The following is a 23,192-nucleotide window of genomic DNA, read 5'->3' as shown; positions in this document are numbered from 1 at the left end:
TATAGTCACACTATTCCTTCCTAGGCCAAAGCACACCACCCAAAACACCAGTGGTTTCTCTCACCCCAGCCTCTCATCATAGAAAAGCATCATCAAACAAAACATTTGCACTAAAGAATCTGTGACCAACAGGTGCAGTGTCCACTGCCCAGTGATCTGAGGGGATGAAGAACATTAACTCCTGTCACCTATGCTACATGGGGTTGTGATCAGAGACCACGCCCACTCCGCTACCTGATGGAAACATCGGGACTGTAACCTGCCACATACCTCGGGAAGGGCCTAATAAACGTGGGGTACTAAAGGTTGAGCAGGACTCCTTGGAGGCTCTGAAGGGCTGGTGTGGCAGCTAGACTATTAAGAGAAATGATGTATGAATGAATCACTTCTTGGAAGAACCTACAAGGCAGAGACGTTAGTTCCTGTGGATGGAGCTTCTGGAATCAGGGTTTACAAGTGACAACAGGAAGAGGTCCCTCCTTTAGAAAAGACAAAAATGCTATTCATAGAATTTTAATTATGAGTCTCTGGCACTAACACAGGTAAGATGGTCAAATGTCCTCTAAAGGAAAGAGCCCAATGCACTCGGTTCATGTTAGTTTATTATTGTAACATTTTGTTGTGAACATCAAACACTGCACCACAATATGAACCATTCATCTGCAGACATCTTTGCCATAACTGAGGTACTGCACTGATGTTTACAATTTCACAACTTAAACTGCTTAGTGACAATGCTGTCTAATGATCAAATATGTCATCAGCTGAACATAATTATTCAAAGCACAATCCTTCTTTTGCCTTCAAATCAAAGCAAGTTTTCACCTGGAATGAGCACTTAACTTCACTGGGTTTAAAATAAATTCCAGCATGCTCTCAAGCCCAGAAACAAGGTGTCTCAGAGCTATACAATAAAGCTGTAAGGTAAGCTCCTGCAACAATCACTTTGCAAAAAGAGAAGGTGTTCATGTGGTCTTAGCCATTTCTCTCTCACAGATGCTGTGCTTTCAGCAGCACTACAGGTGGCTGGACCCACACCCTCGTCAAAGGGGCTGTGAAGGACAGAAGCTTCCCTGCCTTCCAGCTCTGGTCCTTGTCTGTTCTGTGATTTTTAGCAGCTTTAGTTTCGGGTCATCACAATAGTACATTTCTTTTTCCACATAAACTATGCAGATGGGTTAGACCTCAGGGAATGCAGTGCTGATCGTGGGGCTAAGTGTGCATGCCCCAGGTCCACGTACGCATCCTACACAGCCTGAGGGAGAGCAGCCATCAATTCTGCAGCAGTGCAAGCTTCAACACTCAAAAAGACATCAAAGCAAACACTAACGTTAGAGTGAACTGGAGGACAGAGGGGCCATTTCACTGACGCAGCAACTGACAGAGTGACTCGGAGGCCAATCTGCCGGCAGTGTCCCTTCAATATCACCTGTCACTGATGACAAGGGGGATACTGCAACAAGCCACCTAAGGGTTTGTGTGCAAACACACGTGAGGGCATCTCTCTTTCACAGAAAGAACAAATGTCATTTGTAACAAATGGCAATGGATTTTCAGCACAAACCTAATACTTCATAACACTACAGTAACAGTAATCATCTGCTTCCAGCGAGAAGACTCCTTTAAATAAGGAAAAAGAGTTACCTTCATTAGCCTAAATACCCATGGATCAATCTGTAGTGACAAGTGCAGGGCTAATGGACACTGGGGCAGAGGGGTCAGCACAGGCCAGGGGCCCCAGACCCTAAGCTGGGTCCTCTGAAAAGGCCCATGTGTCCAAAGAAAAGAGTTTGTCAAGAAAAGGAAACAGACTACCTAGGCAAAAACTCCATAGAGGACAAACTAAAACAATCTAAGGAGGAAACATGATAAGATTTTCTGTACCACAGAGATTCTACTAAGCTCAGGTTAGGCACACACAACTCTCATTATTCTTTAAATTAAAGCGTGCTAAGTCCCAGGAGGTGGCCAGGTGGCTGCTTTAGCAGAATCTTATTTCACTAACTGGGAAGAATTTCACATAAACAACTAAGTTTCCCTATTGCCTAACACAAATAACTCATGAAGGAGATGTGAACTACTTATGAGGAAGGTCAGCACTGTGGAAGCCTGTGTTGCCCTTCTCTGGGAGCATGTGCTTCCAGTGGTTTTGCCACTGAGAACTACGTTCAAAGGGTTTTTTTTCTTTTATTAAAGAATTTTACCATGGTCTCTGCATTCAACTGCAATACTAAAATGAGGCAGGGACACTCAACTCTCCAATCTGGAAAATAACCACCCCTTTTCTAAACCAACTCTAGGTGAGTATCATTTTGGGTGAAGCAAACTAAAACACTATGACAAGGCTAGCCATCCAACTGTAGGGCTGGAAACAGACCCATCTTTATCTGTAGTCCCCTCTCTGTTCAGAAGCCTTCACTTCCATCTTCCCAGTGGAGGACTGTGACCAAGAACCACTAAAGGTCTGTCTCTAGGACACCTTCGGCCAAAAGTTCTCTTGATGCTCGTGCTGCAGTGACTGTCCGCACCCAGCTGATCATAGGCTCTGGAGACTCCAGGACATAACTGTGCCTGGTGCCATCTGCTCTGACATTTAACAAGAGCTCCTAACTAGGCCAGTGTATGATGCTGCCAAGGAAATGCAAGGGTCCCCACAGCCCCATGACCTCATCTGCAGTATATCTCTGCTGAGGTGCTGGCTATCAACAGGCCCTCCACGACCCCTTTCTCCCGTGCCTCCAGGGACTCATTACATGGTTGGAATCCAAATAACTGGTCAATGCCACTAGCTAAAGGCTTTTCCCCTGGCAACTCTGAAGTCCAGAATTCCCAAAATCCACAAATCCTGAAATATCTACCTGCAAAGGGCCACTAAAGCCAGGTGACAGTGTCAGAGAAAAGGGTAACTCTCAGGACCCAGTGCAACTGCCTTTCAATACTTGTGAGGTGAAACTGCTGCCTTTTATGTATTTTAGATCAATTTCTCACTATTACTCTGGACATGAAATATCCATTTGTTCTTCTGGCCAAGCTAAAACAGTAATTTCAACGGCTTCTTTCTCACTGTGCAGCAGGCACAGGTGAGGCGATGATGAGGCAAGGGTGCTCTTCCCCTGAAAGCCCACGCTGGTGCACTTGGGCTCCTGGTGCTGGCACACAGGAAGAGGGGGGGCACAGGAAGCAGCTGTCCTAGCTCAGCGAGCAAGAGTGGAAGTGTCCCAGGAGGACATGGACTCGTAGCCAGCAACACTAACTGGACCTCTGGAGAAAGCCCTGGTTATATAGAGAAGCGACCTCAATTGACCAGTGGAGATTTTAACTCTTTACTTTGTGCAGTAATGTGCTGGTCCACTCTTTCTTGGATTCTAAATTCTTCCATTTAAGTTATGCAGTTGAGTGGTGCCCAGCACACAACTCCACAGGAAGTATGTAAGGGCCCACGTGTAATGGAACACAGGCTTGTACCTCAGGCTGAGTCCCTGATTCCTCTGTCCAGGTGCTGAGTGGTGGCCTGGGAAGGTCAAAGAGGGCGGCAGCTTCGGGGATTCTGTCCCTGTTCCGGAAAGCAGGTTCCTGATTGCCAGCCCCTGGGTCTTCATCTGTAGGAGGGCCAGTTACCGTCTCTGCTGGGAGGTGAGTGACAGTGCCCCAACCTAGCCATACAGGCCCTGCTCAAGCTAGGTCATCCAGGTCCACATCAGGTATTGGGTCTCGCCAGTAGCAGAAGGAACTGAACTCTGGGCATGGAAAGGCAGAATTCTGTTCCTTACTGAGAAGTGGAAACACGTGTTCTACAAGCTCACTCAGCCTGTGATACCTGGAAGGGATTGGGAAGAGACACAAGCTGTTACTTTACAACTCAGGTCTAGAACAAGACCATGGGCTGTGACACTGGCTATTCAAATGACAGTAGGAGGGCTGCTCAGCCCTACCCCAGGGTCCAGACTCTTCCACACATACAATAACCAGAGACTCCTTAAGTTGCTATCCACAAGGAAAGCGCTCACTGAGGTACAGCTCTGCTCCTCCTGGCTGGGCCTGTCTCAGTTCTTATCTGTCCTGAGTTGTAACCTGGCCACAACCTGAATGTACTTACGATGACTTGTTTCCTTTGGTCCTTTCTTGTATTAATTCACCCTTTGGATTCACGGTGAATATTCTACAGTCTGGAACTCCCACTTGTGTGTAAGCATAGACATCCTGAAGAAGAAATAAAAACTTAGCTGGTTCCTCATAAGCCAGAACCACTACACTGACTGGAGACTGCACGTGGAGTCAGAAAATGGGCAGCAAAGGAGCAAAGCAGAGTCCCCTGAGAATATTGAAATAGTTTCTTCAGTACGCCCAGATATGGAGGACACAACCCCCAACACGGTGCAGGGCGAAGGCTGTCAATCAAGAGGGAGCACGTGCACTAAGGTTCTGGTGTAGATTCAAGGGCATGGCTCAAGACCAGTTAGGCAGAACTTACTGAGGAAATAAACTCCTTCTGTATACACTCTTGGGGTCAAAAGGTAACTACAGGACTTCCCAACTTCTAAGGAAATTTGAATAAGCCTGGCCTCTAGTGCAAACCTGTAATCCTGGCTACTCAAGTGTCTGGGGCAAGAAGATTTCTAGTTCAAAGGCTGCCTAAGCTACAGAATTTTAAGGCCAGCCTGGGTAACTTACTGAGATCTTGTTTCAACAAAAATTTTAAAAAGAGACTGGAAAGACACTCATGGTTAAGAGCACTTGCTGTTCTTGCAGATTTTATTTCCAGCACCCACATGGTGGCTCAAAACCATCTGATGCCTTCTTCTGACTTCCACATGTGGTTCAGTGCATACACGCACACGCACGCGCGCGCGCACACACACACACACACACACACACACACACACACACACACACACACACACGTAAACAAAGCACTTATACACATAAAATAAAACAAGTTTTTAAAGGAGTAACACAGCTCAATGGTAGAGTGCATGCCTAGAATGTACAAGACTCTACAGCTAATCTCCAGCCCTAGGTGTGGGGTGTACATCAAGTGAGATCCCACTGGGCAGAACAGCCATTTTACTCTGCTTTTAGACCTGGCTATCCCCTAAAATGCACCTCTCCCTGAGTTCTGTTCACACAGGATCCAGCACATGCCCCAAAGACACTCACGTTAGGACGGTTTCCAAAGGCAGCATAGAAGGGCTGCTTGGACGGGGCGAACAGGTTCTTAATATCATTCAGACACTCAATTTTGAACTTCTCTGGTTTCTTTTCTATCACTTCCCTAAAGAAAAAGAAATGCAATCACCAAATTCAAAATGTTAGTTTTTACTAGAGCATGTCCTTGGACAGATCTTCATCCTCCCATCACCCTATCTGCTCATGACAGAGCATGGGCTAATAATGCTTGTGGGAAGGGTCACACTGTGAAGTAACCTTTGAGCCAATGGCTGAAGAAAAACAGACACTCTACAGCCTGGGGAACCTGTCAGAGCTGTCTGCTCACACATTCCACTAGGCCCTGTGCCCCAGCACAACACCCCCCCCCCCACTCCCTCCAGCCACCCCCCACTGCAGGAACCCTCTGGAAAGCTACCTGTGGAAGGCAGAGAACAAACTGCTGGGAGACAGCATCAGAGGGCCTCGGGGCAAGATTGTTCCCTTATCATTGACCCAGTGCAGATAACCACGGGTCATGTCGGCCATGCCAATGGCACGTGCAGAACAGTATAGAAACTTGTAACCGTTCCTAAAAAACAACACAAACACACATACAAACAACCTAGGTTAGCCACTAACTAGGTTAGTCTTTTTGGATAAAGGAAATCAATTTTTTTTTCCCTAGTTAAGTTCCTCTCATTTACTTTGAAAATGAAATTATTCAACTTAGAAGGAAACCAGTTGGGTTAGAAACCATGGGAGAGCCGGGCGGCGGTGGCGCACGCCTGTAATCCCAGCACTCGGGAGGCAGAGAAAGGCGAATCTCTGCGAGTTCAAGACCAGCCTGGTCCACAGAGCTAGTTCCAGCACAGCCAGAGCTATTACACAGGGAAACCCTGTCTTGAAAAACCAAAACAAACAAAACGAAAACCATGGGACAAAAGCAAATGTGCAAAAATGGATTCCATTAAACTGCTGCAAAGCACTGCTAAAATACATGCCACACCTAGTTCAGAAAAAGACCCAGAGTGGACAGAACTGGACTATCTGTAAGGTATTTGCTATATAAAGGAACTATCTAAGGGGCCTTACTCAGTTTTTAGGTCACAAACTATTCTTCTATAGGACAGGGGGCATAATTACACCTGAGTAACTGACATACTCTGATTTTCAAGTTTGGTATTCTCAATTTAAGTTGAAGATGGCATTATATGTCTCCAGATCAATGGCATGTGGACATGCTAGGATCCCAAAAAAGATGGCATGGCTTACCTTGAGGAATTGTTTTCCAAGCACGCTTATGCTACCGACCCAGTAAATAAACTAGATATGAAAGTCAGCTGTCCTGATAAATACTAGCTACAAGCAGTTACAGTTCTGATGACCTAGGAAAGTCGGTGGTTCCCAGATCTTAGCTGAGTTATGGCACATAAAACTTACTAATAGGATACAAAAGGTTTTTGAAAACACGATGTATACAGATTTATATCATTTTTCTCTAATTCTTGGTCAAAGCAAAGCTGAGAAAAGGACACATGGGAATGAGTACTCACTCATTGATAGAATGGTAGAGCTTTGCTATGCCCTGATGAGTCCAGTCTTTACCCAGTTGTGGGAGGATCTGTCCCAAAGCATCAGACCTGGCAAGAGGGCAGAAATGAAACCAACATATACAGCTGAGCATCTTCCACATTGGCTTCCAATAAGCACTGGGAGGCAAAGGGGTACAAGTCGGGGACACTCTCAAAAGCTGGTTTCATCGTTGACTCCATGTAACTTCAAGGCAACCCTGCAATAATGCACCCTGAGATGCTCCCAAAAAGGGAGTTACAGGAAAGCACAGTATTTATTTTCCGAGATAATCTGCCAGCACATTCTTTTTCTCTCCTCATCCCTACGATCTTAACAGTTTGTTGTCTTTGAACATTAGAATTTGGGAACCAAATAGTCAATCTTTTGAAGTTACTTCTGAGAATTCATTTGTATGTTCCACACACCTCCTCCTTGCCCATAAAAATGACTCTTTTTGGGCTGATTTCAGGACATCTTAGGGCACACAGTTTAAAAGGCACTCTCATTATTGCTGAGGACGGACTGCTCTCCCACCCCAAATCCTTCCTGCTATCTGATTGCTCACTTACTTGGTTATTGTTCCATCAATGTCAGAAATGATGACTTTGTCATTCCAGTTCCACAGGTAAATGGTACCCGCACAACGACAGGTACCCTGATACTGGGTTGTAATACTGAATACGACGTCATTGGGGCCATCATGGAGCTTCAATTTTGCCTTTCATAAAAAGCATAACATTAGTGAAAACTGAAAATACAGACTTTGGAATGGAGTTTAAAGCTTTACAACAAAACTCAGGGCATGTGGTTTCTTCGGTGTTGGCATGTGGCCTAGCCACAACTCAAGCATGGTCATAATGGTTGAGGGAGCAGCACTGCTTGAGTCCTGTTTCTCCATTCCAAGGATTTCCTGATACCCTACACAAAACAAAACCTCCCTATCATCCATCCCACCTAAAATCACTGATGACTGTCTGGCCACAGTCTCATGCTCAACCCAGTGAAGCCATTTCACAGTAAAACCGTGTCAAAGACAGATGTAGGAAATTGCATTTAAAATGCCATTGCTCTGCTGTGACAAATCCCAAAAGGGAGTACATGTAGTCCTGTGCTGAGTGAGGAGTGAGATTCACCAAAGAAACCCGCTAAAAATACGCCTTCCTTGGTTCACTTCCAGAAACTGAAGCAGGAGTTCTATGTGGGGAGGAACCCAGGTCACAAGCTCCTTGAGTGGCCCTAGTTGCTCACCAGGGTTTGAGGTGATGCTCTCCTACAAACACAACTCTACTGCAAAATACTTACTATCTGGTCCGAAGAGAGACGGAGAGACTTCTTGTATGAAGCTGTGCTACAGTGACTCAATGTCTCCATGGAGATGGCATCAACTTTGATTGTTTCTTCCAACTCCTGTGACCCCTCATCACTGGAAGTATCATTCTCTGCAGGCCTATCCAACACCAAGCTAGTCACAAAGAGGCAGGGTATTTGAAAGGTGTGAGCTTTTATACTTTAGGACAGAAAAATAAACAAGTGTTGCATGTCCATAATCCCAGTCTCCAGAAGGCTGAGGCAGAAGGATCTGCTCAAACCTTGACTACATAGGAAGACCTGGTCTCAAAAACAAATAACCCTTCAACCCTTTCCAGGACAGCAAGGGCTGTTTTTCCCACCACTTATCCATATCCATGTACTTATGCCTTAACTACCGTCACCACAAATTTAAAAGGCCACCATCTGCCTCCCTCTTGTGAGTGGCAGGGAGTTACTTCTGTATGTTTTAAAACATCATTGGCAAAACATGCATTCACGGTCATAGCAGGAAATATTTCCCAAGTTAGAAAATTCACTTTATACTTCTTCTCTAAGAGGGGGTAAGAAGGAGACAACAAATTCCTAGACTAGGGCTGCCATGTGAGAGATGAAAGAATGGGGTTGGAAATGTAAGTACACAGAGCATGCTCAACTCTCCTCAGGCCATGCCACTCAAATGCCCAAAGGAGGGAACAAAGTCCCCATAACCCACCCTTCAAAAGCTTTTTCATGTCCCTTCTGCTACCTGAAAAGCAGGGGAGTAGAGAATACTAGCACAGCTGTCCTGAGTATGTCCAGGATCCTTTCCCAAAGTTCTGCCTTTCCTAGTAGCTAGGCTCTGTGACAGGCACAGGAGCTAGAAGCAGTGATGTGTATTTAAGACAGGTGATCTTATCTACCAAGCGGCACTGACAAGCTTTTTATGCCATGTCTCTTTATAGGAAAAAGGTATTTCTGGCTGAAAACTCAGCAGAACTGCCGAGATCAACTTTGATGTAACTGCCAAGCAGGACCGCCCAAGTGCTGTGAGCCAGGAGAAAGAAGGTTCCCCACCTGGCACTGGTTGGCTCCTCAGCACTGGAAGGCAGGTCATTTGCTGGTGGGACCTCAGATTTTCCCTCCTTGGTCTCTGGCAGCTGGAAAGAAAGATGATGATGTCAGTGTACAATGTTTTCTCCAGACTTACTCCTTTTGAGAAAACCAAAAACCTCCACCCATGACTGGAACCTTGAGGGACTTTCTCCACTTGAATCTGAAGTGCAGAAATCATATCCTGCTTGCAAAAAGCTGCCCACAAAATATACTTAGCCCAATGGCCATGTCTCTGGTAGAGACACCACTGGTATCTTCTGTCTGTCACCTGCAGAAGGGAGAAAGGCAGCCAGAGACCACACTGATATAGACATGAACTTGGTTAAGGTAGGACCATCCTCTGCTATCTGAAAAACAACAGGTGAAACTCCCAGTAGTCTCTTCTTTAGAAGGCTCATTTCGTGTGGGTCTCTGGACAAACCTGCTCTCCTGCTACTTTGCTAAAAGGGGTATTCTGTATGTGGATCTGTATGTATGACTGTATGTGGATCTGTGCAGGATTGTAACCTCTTGTTCACAGCTGAGAGGTAATGTAGGAAGCAGAAAGAGCACAGTTCTGGAGTCAAATTCAAGGTTACCTCATCTCCACCCTCACTACTCAGAGTACATGGCTTTGCCCAGTTCTGTCTACAAACTCCAAGTTTCCTAAAGAAACGGCAGTTCAGACATCTGTAGCAAGCATCAGCATAGCACCTGCGTGCAGCTGACTCATCAGAACTGCTGGCCACTATCACTGCCAAACAGGGCCTGTACCCTATCTTTTTATGAGTGGTAGAAAAAGAGTTGTTTAAAAACAAATCAGCGCCGGGCAGTGGTGGCGCACGCCTTTAATCCCAGCACTCGGGAGGCAGAGGCAGGTGGATCTCTGTGAGTTGGAGACCAGCCTGGTCTACAAGAGCTAGTTCCAGGACAGCCTCCAAAGCCACAGAGAAACCCTGCCTGGAAAAACCAAAAAAATAAATATAAATAAATAAATAAATAAAAAATAAAAACAAATCAGAGTCATTACCTGTTTGGTCATGCTTTCTCTCTTACGCCAAAACCACCACCGACCAGATTTCTTTGGCATCTTGTCTTTAACCCAGGACTCAACTGTGGCCTGCAAACAGTGTGGGTCAATACAGGTGATCTAATGGCTGTAAATCACTGATTCCTCACTACCATTCTCCTGTAGGACAGTGCCTTACTACAGCATGAGTGACGCTCTGCACACCTCTCAAACCCAGTTAGTGCTTTCAGTAGCCCAGAAGGAAAGGCAACACATTCCTTTGGAAAGGACAAAGCTCCAGGGCAGTTTTGTGGTGTGAGGCCCAGTGGACCTCAGGGTTCTACAAGCAGACACAGTTTTCACCACTTATCTTGGGAACCTGCGGCTTTTATGATACAGAGACTGATTAGGCGAATGGTATCTTGTGGGCAGGCAGAAAGTTCTACGTAACAGGTGTCCCAGCCACACTGAAGTCACCTTTCTGGTGCCTACACCACCCACTTCCTGCTGCTGCTTCTCATATTGAGAAGACCTTGATTGCATTTTTAACTAATGATTTAATAATCCCATCACTCCCCTTCTTTTTGTGCTACTGGGGACTGAACTCAGACCATCACACATTCAGGAAAGTGTTCTACCCCTGAGCACTCTTCATGCCTATCTCTGAAACCGGTATAAATGAATATTTAACAGAAACAAGGAAACGTGGCAGGCCAGGGAATTGCCTAGGATTTAGTGGATGAATACAGCAGTTTGGATCTCTGACACAAAATATTATTCTCAACTTGTTCTACCTTGAGTAGAACAAGTAGTACAGAATATAAACTTTTGGGCTGCTGCATGTTACAGATACTTTGAGGGAGGCTTCAAATGCATCTCACTCACCTTAGGCAAACTCTTCTGGAATACTTGCAAGCTAAGGATCATGGGAGCAGCCAAAGCCCAGTTGTAGTAACTATGAGAAACAAAAATTGGGCAAACCCATTACACAGAGAGTCAGAAGCAAAGCAGGGTTGGGGAAAGTGCTGGGTAGAGAGAGGGGGTTGGGGGACCAGAGGAAAAATGGAAAAAAATAATCAAATTGCTTATTCTTTCCAATAAAGAAATGAGCAACTAAATTTTGACAATTTGTTTTAAGCCAAACTTGTGTGAGCTGAGAAGCAGCGAAGTCCATAAAACAGTAATAGCACGGCAGTGATGCAGGAAGAAGCTGAAGCTTCAGTCTCACTGGCAAATCACTGTGTGTTGGCTCATTGATGCAATGACGAATTTTACAGCAAGGAAAACAGTGACAGTTAAAAACTGTAGAGTACTTAGCAATGATGAAGGCAATGGTATTTACCGGTTATATATCCGTATCACAAGGTTCGGGTTGTCGATAAGGCCAGGGTTTTCTGCAAACTCATGGTAAGTGATGATATGCTCCATGAACTTTTCTGTAAAGCAAAGCAAGCATCAGTTTGGTGAGAGTGCACAGATCCCCATGGAGATGCTTGCAGTACTCTTCACTAAAGGACTTGAGGGCTTAAAAAAAGGCTTTAGAAGAAACCATGTTTTCCATATTTATCAAGACACTTTCATTTTTCAAACAAACAACCTAAAACCCAAACCAAAATAAAATAACCCCCCCACCTTTCTACCACCTTGCACCCCTGCTGCCATTTGAGGCAGCTCTAGGCTGTCTTCACCCAGTCTCTCTTCTTACAGCTCTAGTTCTCTGGCATGAGGAGACAAAGGATAGTGCTGATGTGACGGTGTTGGCCATGGAAAGGAATCCTGCCTTTTAGGGAACGCCATTACAGGCCAAGGGCCAAACTGAGAAAAAGTTTTAATTTGAAGTGAATATAAAGTTGCCAGAGGCAGGACAACTGAGAGACCAGATCTGCCTGGATTACATAAGGTCAATGCAGGCAACGTGACTCAAGTGCTGTTTGAACTACAGCAGAAGGGGCTCAGCAGCAGCTGATGTCACACTGCTTGCCAGGCATGCACGTGTGAGGCTCTGCATTTAATTCTTACCACGGGAGATGGGGAGCAAAGGCAGGAAGGACATGGGACAGACATCTCTCAAGCCTGAGACAGACTGACTATCTCCTCAGTGGAGAGCCACTGTCCCACAGGTTCACAGCCCTCCCTCAGTGAGTCCTGGTGTTTGTCAGGAAGGAAGGCAGCTGGGCACCCCCCACAGATATTTCAGCAGCTTTACATACAAGATCAATACAGCATGACCCACCCTGCTGCTCTGCAGATAGCACAGTCTGTTACTAACTTCTGAATCTGAAATTAGTGTCTTCCAGGTAGAGGCCCTCACAAAACTACCCCACACAAGACACTGTAAAACTCTAAGGACAAGGCTGTATGGAAAGGTACCCATACTCACACAAGGCCAGTCAAGAATCCAGACATCTTACAATGTTTAAAAGCAGATTTCACGAATTTCTTCTCCTCATGCCAGTAACTTATTGAACAGATGTCTGGGCACAAGTTCTGACCAGGCTGCCCTTCTAAGGTGAAGACAGGCATGGCCATCCTACATACCTTTAGAAATCTCTCCATTCTCATTGAGGCCACCACAGAGGGAAAGCGTGACATCAGGCAAGTCCATGGCAGAGTCTGAAAGGCACTCAGTGCCACTGTCTGCAGCCGCACTTCCCACAGACTGTGGGGACTGAGAGCCAGAGAATGTGTCGGACTCAGGCCACGGCCGGGAGCCAGGATCTGTGTCACTGTTGCAGAGGAAGGAAGAAAGAAAACTAAGGATTTATTCTAGTTTGGGCTTAGTACATGGTACTCTAGAGCCCTATGAGGAAGAGATGGAAAATCAGACATAACCTTTGACTGTATGAGTGCATGATGTATGCATGCAAGTGTGGGGGTAACAAATACACATGAAAAGGAAGAGCACGGAATCAGTCGCGAGTCTTCCTGTCACTCTCAGATGCATCTGCTGCAAACCAGGGCAGCCAACTTGCCATTTGGGCCAGGCTGGTCACACAGAGCTCCTGGATCTTCCTGTCCCCACTACCTAAGGCTGGAGTCAGAGGCACATGTGTTACGTTAAATCTTTCTGCCAAAAGCTGCCTGAGCCCCACAGCCACGTGTAAGTTTTACGTCAGCCGCCTGCCCGAGTTAGACCCAAATGAATACACAGAAACTTGTATTAGGTTCAATGCTGCTTGGCTAATGACTAGGATTCTCATCTGTTAGCTCAGTCTCAATTATCATACATCTATATATTTTATAAGACTTATCTTATCAGACGCCTTGTTGGCGTCCCTCCTGGCCGGTGGATCACATTGTGCCACTGGAACGGGAACGGAGGGGAAAAGAGGGCACTTCCTGTTTCTCCTTCGCTTAAATATGAGTCTCCTTGCTATGTCACTTCCTGCCTGGATCATTGCTTCTCTACTACATTTCCCAGAATCCTCTTTGACTTCCAGTCCCATCTAACTTGCTGTGTCATTGGGCAAACAGTACTTTATTTAACTATCAATAAGATAAACATACACAGTACATTCCCCATCACACATGAAGAGCCATGACCTTCTTATGTGGGTCCTGGGGATCTGACCTTGGGTTCTTATGCTTCTCACAGCTGAGTGCTCTTATCCACCAAGCCATCTTTCCAGTGACCCCCTGCTCCAGAGCTTTTTAAAAAATCACATCATAAATGTCATTAGCAAGAATCTGAACACTAAGAAATTAACTACGAATATAGTGAACACTTCACAAAGCCACACTCAATGGTGCCAGCCTTCCAACTGGAGCCTTCCTGACTGTAACTGCAGGAGTAAAACAGCTAAGAACACTGACTTAAATTGCTATGATGAGAAATCTGACATTTGGAAGCCCTTTGATCGATGCATTCCAAGAAAAAAGCATGGTAATAGACACAGTCTGTAGAAAATTACTAAGTCCAAGATTTGTCCTTAAAACAAAACCCAAAGCTTTTTCTAAATTCATCTTACTGCTATCTAAAACTAATCTAATTAAAAAGCAAAAAAATACTCAAGGAAAAAGTACTTAGGAGGCTAGAACAATGCAGACCTTCTTTGTAGCAGTGAGGTCTGGACCTTGCTATTGGTATTTTTTGAGACAAGGCACAGAAAGTTTGAAGGCAAGCACACTGGACCTTTTGGAATAGAACATAAATGTGAAAAAAGGAAATGGCACATTACATTTCTTAGTTATAAAGGCTAACTACTTCTAACTTCAGCAAGTATTTTAGCATAGTACTTGAGATGTTCAGTTCTTTTTTCTAGAAGCTTGCTCCCCCTCCTTTTTTAGTACTGGGGATTGAACCTTGGATCCTCATGTGTGGCAAGGCAGGCACTGGGCCACTAAGGAACAGACACTAAGTGACATCCCCAACCCAAGAAGCCAGGATTTTAAGTTTTATTGAAGCAAAACAAAACATAACATCTGGTGAAATTAACATGAACTTCTGAAAAAAGAAAATCTAAAACCTGAGCAGTAGGCAGTAGCAGAGTGTAGGTAGCTATGTAGACACGTTCCTAGTAGGATGTAGCTTTATGCTTGGGGCAATTTTTTCTTCATAGCAATGCACATCTTCAACTAAGATGAATCTGACAGAGAGACCATCTCCTCATTAAAAATGGTTAAACAGCCAAGCCCACTGAAATACGGCAATGAAGCAAACTCATACAGCGAGGGGCAGAGAGGCAACGCCACACTTGGATAAAACCAGAAGACAGATGTGTTTTCTATAAGTCATGCCTTGTCTTTACCGGGCACACGGCGAGTCTCTGTAACCCACTGACTAAGCTGTGAGTGTGGGAGATAGTTCTACAAACTCCACACTGAGGCCCCCTCTCTTATCCCTGTCTGTTCCCGTGTGGAGCCATGAGATAAAAGAATGCCTACGTGTGGGCCTGCCACCAACACTAGTGCTGGAACGCTATCCCAACAGTAATACATCGAGCTTTATCAGTTACAGCAGCTGGTGTCGTTCAACCACAAGAGCATGTCAACACGAGGGATGACACTTGACTCAACATGCTGCCAAACCCACAGGAATGATGGGACAAGTGTGAACATTAGCTGTATAAAATATGTCTAGTAACACAAAGTGATAATCACAACAGAGCACACTCACATTTAATAAAACAGTCTATGACATGTCCCAGTTTCCAGCCCTTATGCTAAGTGTGGCTAATGAGCACACAGTAACCTTTACCAGTAAAACCAAAACCAAGTATGGCAAGATTCCACTGCATTCATGACTGTTTTCTTTACTTCTTTTCTTTTTGAGACTGGGTTTTTCTACTACACAGCTCCATCTGGCTGTCCTGAAACTCACTATGTAGACCAGGCTGGCCTCTAACTCACAGAGATCCACATGCTTCTGCTTTCTGAGTGCTGGGATTAAAGGTGTGTGCCAGCAGGCCTGGCCTTGCTCCCTGTTTCCCATATAAGGATATTTTAAAAACCTAGTGCTAAAGTAAGGGAAAATGACTGGAAAATCGGAGACAAATTCATAAATCTAATAGATGACATTTTAATCTTTCCTACCCTTAAAAAGCTGGAGCAATTTCAATTTTTTCCTTAAAAACCCATTACTTCAAATAAAGTATGTGGGTATTTTTTGGAGGGAAGGGGAGGGTGGTTTGCAGACAGGGTTTCTCTGTGGCTTTGGAGGCTGTCCTGAAGTAGCTCTTGTAGACTGGGCTGGTCTCGAACTCACAGAGATCCGCCTGCCTCTGCCTCCTGAGTCCTGGGATTAAAGGTGTCTGCCACCACTGCCTGGCTGTGGGTATTTTAAGTGTATAGAATTAGGAATGAACTTTAAGAATGTCCCAAAAATATCTGTTAAAAAATCTTAAATATACTGATGTCAATCTCAATTTTCCATTCCAAGTAAAAATGAAGTATGTTTTGCTATAACGCATATAAAAGAATTTAACTGTGTATATGACACAGTAGATTCAAGTCATGTTTTCTGAAAAGAAAATAAACTGAATTTTATAATCAGCATATTAAAGTAGTAATTCCTCTTAGGTTAAAATCAACCTAGGAGGACAGTGATGAGGTACATGGCCAAGTTACTTTAAAATAATGAGGGATGGGAAGAATGGTATTGTGACAAGGTAGGGACTGTGGGCAATATGGGGACACAGGGTCCCCTGGAATGGGGCCTTGTACAACTCAAGTTCAGAAGAGTCTGCATACTCTTCAAAGGAGTGAAGAAATTCTTTGTAAAATGTTTGTAAATTAAAATGTACTATTTTAAAACACACAAAACAAATGCCAAAGAATTTCCTCAAGCACATTCAGTTTGTTATTTAAGGACTATAAAGAGCAGTAAACTAAGGCTGAATGACGGGTGAGCAGGAGAAAGTGCTCTGTGAGAGTGTGACAACCTGATTTGATCCCTGGGACCTGCGTGACAGAGAGAGAGAACTGACTCAGCTGTCCTCTGCCCTCAACAGGTGTGCACTATAGTACCAACACCCCCCCCCTCTCCCTCACTCTCTCTCTCTTCCTCCCTCCCTGTCTGTCTGTCTGTCTGTCTCTCTCTTGTATCAAATGTTTCATAAACAACATATTACTTTCAAGTCACTACAGTATCAAAACAACACACACTATAAGCTTCCCCAAACCTAAGCAATAAGCAGATTTAGTTAAAAGACCATCACTCTGTTCCTATTGCTCAGATGAGATAACTGGAGTTTCTCAAGCTGTTCACACCCCACTGCACAAATATACACTACCTTTTAGGGAAATAGAGAGCTGCCACTTCAGGCTCGAGAGCCTTTAAGTCATCAAGGTAAATGTCATCAGGTCCCTGGTGCTGACTTCTTTTGTGAACACCTGTTTTTTATAAAGAAAAACACACCAGAGGTAAGAATCCATTCTCCATTTTTTTTTTTTTTTTTTTCTATTTTAAACTCTGCAATCACATGAAGTTTCCTAAACAGGATGCACTATCAGTCTACAGCAAGGCCCAAGGACCAATCCCTAGCGGGGTTACTACCTTGCCCTTGCTTACACCGTTCTTTCTTTCTTTCTCTGGGTGTCTGTCAATAGTACTGTAGTTCTACAGAAAATATACTTAGGTGGCAAATCCCAGGGTCTTTAAGGGTTCGATGTCCACAAAGTCTAGAACTTGTTATTTGTGAGTTGAGATGGCAGGGAGGCACAGTGATGCACTGTACCACATAAGGGTCCTTCAGTGGATGCACACTGGATAACGGTGGTCCCAAGATCTGACAAAGTACCTGAAGCACCACGGCACTGCTGGTCCTGCATTAGTAGAGCAATCCAATTATGTACATCTAAAATCATGCGTCACTCTGTACTGCCAACAGCATCATTTCATGTTTCCTGCATTTCCTGATGGCACCAAGAGGCCAGGTTGATTGATTTATACCACGTAAAAACAATATGATGTTCACACAATACTACGTTGTCTGATGACATACTTCTCAGACAACAGCCCTGTCATTAAGTGATGTATAAAACTTTCATAATGGAGTTTGAGGGGGTGGAGACAATGAAGCTAAGAAATGGTAGGAACCATTTTAGCTCCTACCTCTGTGAATTCCTACAGTGTCTTAGATCAAAATAAAGCATCTCCCATGCAAGGACTGGTCATGTCCCTTAGCAGTTCTTAGAACAGAACACAGGATGCAGAATTTTGGTGACAGCCACTATCAGCTAGACGTCAGAGTTAGCCACAAACACCCTTGACAGCCACACGTGTATTTCTGACAACTTATTTCTGAATGATCTGGGCCTGTATCAGTTTGTGAAAATGGAATGTTTCATGTTCCCTTTCTTTCTTTTTTTTCTTTAACATGAAGCAGGCACTCAGCTAAAGATGACAGGTGGTTTTAGGTAAGGTTTTACTCCCTTATATAGGGTCTAAGCCAGCATTCAGAGTATGTGGTTTCTGGCTCTCACGGGGTAGTTTTTTGTATCTTTTAGCAACAAGAGTGACCTGAGACAATTGATACAGAGTAAAACAGTTGTGAACAGGGCTAACCTTCTCCTTCTCCACACCAATTTAGGGAGGAAATTAGTGAAAGAAAGCACTAATAATTAGTGGGACACTTAGAAACATTTTGATTTAATTTTTGGTGTCTGGTGTTTTGCCTGTTACATGGCTCTGTGCTTGGTGCCTAGAGAGGCCAGAAGAGGGCACTGGGTCCCCTGGAACTGGAATCACAGGTGGCTGTGAGCTGCCATGGAGACACTGGGAATCAGACCCAGGCCCTCTGGAAGAGCAGTGTTTAAGAACCATTGCACCAGCTCTTCAACCCCCAGCAAACATTTGTTTTTAACATAAAAAACCTACAAAAGATTAGTTTTGCTTCAGCTGAGCAAGTATCTGGGAAAACTTTTTCTGCATTCCACTTTTACTTCTATTTAAGCAAAAGGCCATTTAAGATTCCATTCACTAGCATACTTAGTTAATAATCAAAGACAACATGGGAATTTTGGTAGGACCTTAGTTTAAAAGCACAGTGCAGATACTTAGTATACTTGGGGAATATACATAGGACTTCTTCACAGTGTCAATGGCACTGTCACTGTGCTCATCAACTGATTGGATCTCTATTTACTTTCTTAGTAAACACTTCTTAAAGGCCTACTGAGCACTGACTCAAAAGCCAACAGTAAGGACACTAATGTCTTGTCTGATGGAATTTAGAGAGTAGGAGAAGCCACAATGCTGAAGGCATCACAATGAAGTTCGGGATAGGTTCTGACTGGAGACGCTAAGTACAAAGGTAGCTGTCAAACAGCATGTGAGACACCATCTATATGGATGGTATGTGACACCAAACACATAATTACCTTTCTTCTTTGTTGGTGAGTCTACTTTAGCAGCTGGTTTGGGTTCTGAGGGAGCCTCTACTGAGGATGAGCTGGGAACATGGTCTGCATCTAACATAGATGAAATCTGAGGCAGCTCGAGAGGCAGTTCAGGAAGCTGAGCAGAAGGTGCGTCACTCAGTTGCTTGCACAGGGCTCTGGGTTTGGGCTTCACTATGGTACAGACAGTATCCTCAACAGCAGCATCCTTCTCAACTTCTCTTATGAGGCTGTCTTCACTGGGAATTACCCTAAAATGAGTGTTTTCTGATGGTGTAATTGTAGCTGTCCTCGGATGATACTCGTGTCTTTCTCTCTTGCTGACCTGAAAAGGTAAAGTGTTCAAAAATTTACTAAATGAATTTATGTTCTATTTCTTAACCTACTGTGTTAATTTTATTTATATGGTAACTCATTCATTAGCTGTATTTTGTGTAACAGGATAAACTGATAAAAATAACTAATTTGTTCAATGTCATGATGTCGCTACAGGTTACATTCGTAACTGTCATCATGAAAAGTCAAACACTGTAGCAAACAGTATAGACCATTTTCAGAATCTAAGGCAGAAAATGCTCATCTTAAGGGAAACTTCACTCATGCACCAACGCTGCTTACAGCCAACTTGAAGCTCTCAATCACAAACAGAGAGTTTCTGTTTCTACAAAACTGGCTTCAGAGGATCTAAATGGTGTTCTTTCAAGAAACAGATCTTTCAGTGAGTACATTATTATTCTTTTACTGTGAGCAGCTGGAAAGTTCTATCAGCATCCTCCTGCCCATGCTGGGGTGGGACCCAATGTCCAGAACACCAACTGAAAGCTACATCCCACCCTAACTTCAGTGATTTATTTAAAATTTTACTACAGAAATGCTAGTTTCTTTCATGTATCTTAATTTAGTTTTTCTTTATTAATTTGTAACCAACATTATTTGGTAGGTAGAAACACAAAAGATCGTATTCAAGTAAGTAAATGCACAGTGGAAATGTTTTTTAAAAAAAATGTTTTTTATTTGCTTTTTCAGCCACAAGAGGGCAATGCCATCATTATACTCTGTGAGCTCAATAAGAAATTGCTTCCTTCATTGAATAGAGGGAAAGACTCTGCCCTAGTACCTTGGTAGACTCTGGGAACCCGCCCCAAGTCCACTCCATGTGAGACTCAGATCTGAGCAGGCTCTCTGATGGCTTCACCTCTAGCTCCGAGTCACTCTTAGGACACACTGTCTGGGAGTAAGTGCTGCAATGACAAGAACAAGTACAAACACTCCACTGAGTCCTTTAATGAAATAAAAATGCCAGTTAGTGATTACTAAGGACTTTTCTTCCAGGTCTCCCATTGACACTTTACAGTATGTATTATTTGTTTGCTTTTCACAGGAAATCAATGATACAGTCAATTTTGTATGACAGAAAACATAGGAAGGCAGGATTTATAATCATTTAATATGGGACTGGAGAAATGGCTCAGGGGTAAAGAACTGGAGGACCTGGATTCAATTCCCAGGAATTCCATGGAGCTCACTATCATCTGCTAATTCTAATCACCTGTAACTCTAACAGCCCAGGGGATCCAACTTCCTCTTCTGCCTTCTGTAGGCACCAGGCATGCATACAGTACATAGACATATGCAGACAAAACATCTTTACACATAAAATACATAAATTTAAAAAATAATCTAAAATATGAAGCTTTGATCATAGAAAATAAACAGTATGGCCACACATTCTTTTACTATATTATTTGATACCAAAGAACTAGAATTTAACAGTAAGTAGAGCAAATTCTATGTTGATTATTCAGATTTACAACTGGCAAACACCATCAGAATAAGATTAAATTTAGGAACAAAATGGTTGCTGAAGACAGTTCACATTCATGTTAAATTTTACCTGCTCGTTACTCTACTATTACACAAATGGAAAGTGGTATTACTATCAAAATAACATAAAGTTACTAATATGTACCTTCCCCTTCCCTTAGGAAAACAGAAAATTCAAAGATGCTCACGTTTCTAATGGGGACCAATCTCCATCTGATAGGGGGTAGTGATCCCCGGAGCGGAAGAGCGGAGGCTCCTTATAGTCCTCTTCCTTTAAGGAAGCATTTGAAGATCCTCTACAAAAGGGGAGAAACAAGACAGGTACCAACAAGTCTCTCAATCAACAGAAAGCCACATGATTAGTAGTATCTTTTGAAAAAGGCTAACATGAACAAGGAGGTAGTCACCAAAGCCACCCACCATATACTACTGTAGCCACTAGCCGTATAATGGAAGGACAGAAAAGAAATGTTATTAAAATTTCCGATAGGCTGGGGATGTGGCTCCGTGATGGAAAGAGAGCTTGCCTGGCATTCATGAATGCTGGGCTCAGACAATTCCCTCCCTACTAAGGCTGAAGTAAACAATACAGATGTCTGCAACCTTAGTACAGTATTACTCACTGAATGCCATTCATTTAGCTCTTCCAAATTTAAGGTGATGAAATTCCATTGTAAATAGAAGGTAATCAAGGATCCAGAAGTTTAGTATCATAATTTCTCCAAAGAAAAAGGCTATGATTTTACTTTTTATCTTTAGGGAATTAATCACGTCCTATCTACTTCTTGTAGATAGTCAATGTGAGGGTTGTATGTGGTAGCATGTGGAAATCAATAAAAACCTCTGAAAAGCATAAAGCACATTACTGCAGGTTTAAGAGCTTCTTGTAGAACACTCAAGGCTCTAACAGTGTGTTGAATGTACATTGGAATCATACTCAAATTTATTGGGCTAAGAGCAAGAAAAAGAAAACTGCCTTTTGCTTCAGTGTTTCCTTGTAACATACTCTTAAACTTCTTTGACACAGCCTTCCCATAGAGATATAAATCACTTAAGATACATGAATGTGGGAGCTTTTAAGAGCTTCCTGTTAATTGATGGTTTTCCACAATGGAATAGTCTTTCCCCTAGAGGCATACCCTGTCACACAATCTCATTCAAGAGGACAAAAACAGCAGACCCCAGAAAATGATCATTATTTAACAAGCAAACAAAAAGGTAATTTTTCTCTGAAGAGAGGGACAATTGAGGCCAGAAAGATGGCTCAGAACCTGGGTTTGATTCCCATTGTTCATATGAAGGATAGCTCATGACCATGTTTAATTACAGTTTCAGGGAACTGATACCCCCTTCTGACCTCCAAGGGCTCCAGGCAAGCATGTGGTGCAGAGACATACAGACAGACAAAATACCCATTCACATAAACTGCATGAGTAAAACTTAAAAACCAAGGAAAAAAATCAAGCCAGGCATGGTGACATACACCTTTAACCCCAGCTCAGTGGCTGGAGGTCAGCAGTCTTTATAGTGAGCTCCAGACCACAGAGGCCATGGTGAAGCCCTGTCTCAAAATAAAATAATCTGTGAATATAAACACTTGTAGATTATACTCCAATTGTTTTATAAGTGGGAGACACAAACAGGAAATTAAACTCAGCCCAAATTACAGGCACTTGATATATTTTAAACTAACTGGAAGTAAGAAATAAAAGGGACTGCTAGGTACCATGACCAAAGATCATATGGTTATCAGAAACCCTTAGAGCAGTATTACTCAGTAGATGTGAGTACAGCCTATGATCTGCACTTGCCTCTGGACACAAGACACTTCCCATAGAAGATATACCTGAGGACTACAAGCCAAATGTAGCTTTGTTGCTGTGTGAGGATGAAGGAGAAGGAAGCAGGGACACGCTAGGACCCGCCACCTATTGACGGGGTATGATGAATGTGGCCCTCCGGCCACAGCTGCGGGGGGGGGGGTGGGGGGTGGGGGTGGTGGGGTGGTGGGGGTGGGGGGGGGTTCTTGGACTCTCTGAACTCAGCTCCCACATTCAACTTCTTAAGGAAGACTGACTCAGTGACTAAATGCTGTTTCTTTTTTGATGGCCTGGTCTTGGTTATTTTTGCTACTGCTGGCTGAGTACTACAATATTTCCAATAGTGGCATGGAAATGATGCTAAGTATTTGGGGTGTGTCTTGAAAAGGTTATGTTTTATGTATGTCATCCAATTAGAAAAGCCTCTTCCCTCAAAGACTTGTAGTAAATGTAATATTGTCAAGTACAAAGACAGCACAATTTTGTATATTATAAAAGACTCCATAGTGATAACAATTATATCATTGGTTAATATATTTACTATACTCTTATTAATCATTACTTTTTAATGCATTCATACTTGTAAAAAAAAGTATGCT

The 23,192-nt window shown here is 43.5% G+C and overlaps 1 protein-coding gene across 4 annotated transcripts in view; it reads right to left on the bottom strand.

Moving 5' to 3' along the window:
• Positions 1–584: 584 nt before the first annotated feature.
• The window catches only part of Lpin2 (lipin 2), an 81,550-nt gene continuing 58,942 nt past the window's right edge, over positions 585–23,192 (bottom strand). For 3 of the 4 annotated variants that reach the window (XM_027397833.2, XM_027397828.2, XM_027397832.2), the window contains exons 5-20: positions 20,962–21,069; positions 20,067–20,190; positions 18,932–19,274; positions 16,843–16,942; positions 12,650–12,837; positions 11,454–11,547; positions 10,997–11,066; positions 10,133–10,222; positions 9,085–9,167; positions 8,023–8,182; positions 7,290–7,438; positions 6,702–6,788; positions 5,585–5,737; positions 5,158–5,272; positions 4,097–4,200; positions 585–3,817 (exon numbers count right to left, since the gene is read on the bottom strand). In XM_027397833.2, coding sequence (XP_027253634.1) covers positions 3,673–3,817; positions 4,097–4,200; positions 5,158–5,272; positions 5,585–5,737; positions 6,702–6,788; positions 7,290–7,438; positions 8,023–8,182; positions 9,085–9,167; positions 10,133–10,222; positions 10,997–11,066; positions 11,454–11,547; positions 12,650–12,837; positions 16,843–16,942; positions 18,932–19,274; positions 20,067–20,190; positions 20,962–21,069 — 2,113 coding nt within the window. In that variant the 3' untranslated portion in view covers positions 585–3,672. The remainder of the gene's footprint in view (positions 3,818–4,096; positions 4,201–5,157; positions 5,273–5,584; positions 5,738–6,701; positions 6,789–7,289; positions 7,439–8,022; positions 8,183–9,084; positions 9,168–10,132; positions 10,223–10,996; positions 11,067–11,453; positions 11,548–12,649; positions 12,838–16,842; positions 16,943–18,931; positions 19,275–20,066; positions 20,191–20,961; positions 21,070–23,192) is intronic. The other variant, XM_027397829.2, reaches the window with a different exon arrangement.

Source organism: Cricetulus griseus, chromosome 2 (genome assembly GCF_003668045.3).
Source record: "Cricetulus griseus strain 17A/GY chromosome 2, alternate assembly CriGri-PICRH-1.0, whole genome shotgun sequence".
Lineage (NCBI taxonomy): Eukaryota > Metazoa > Chordata > Mammalia > Rodentia > Cricetidae > Cricetulus > Cricetulus griseus.
The sequence above is the reverse complement of the archived record's forward strand: the minus strand, read 5'-3'. Positions and strand labels throughout refer to the sequence as shown.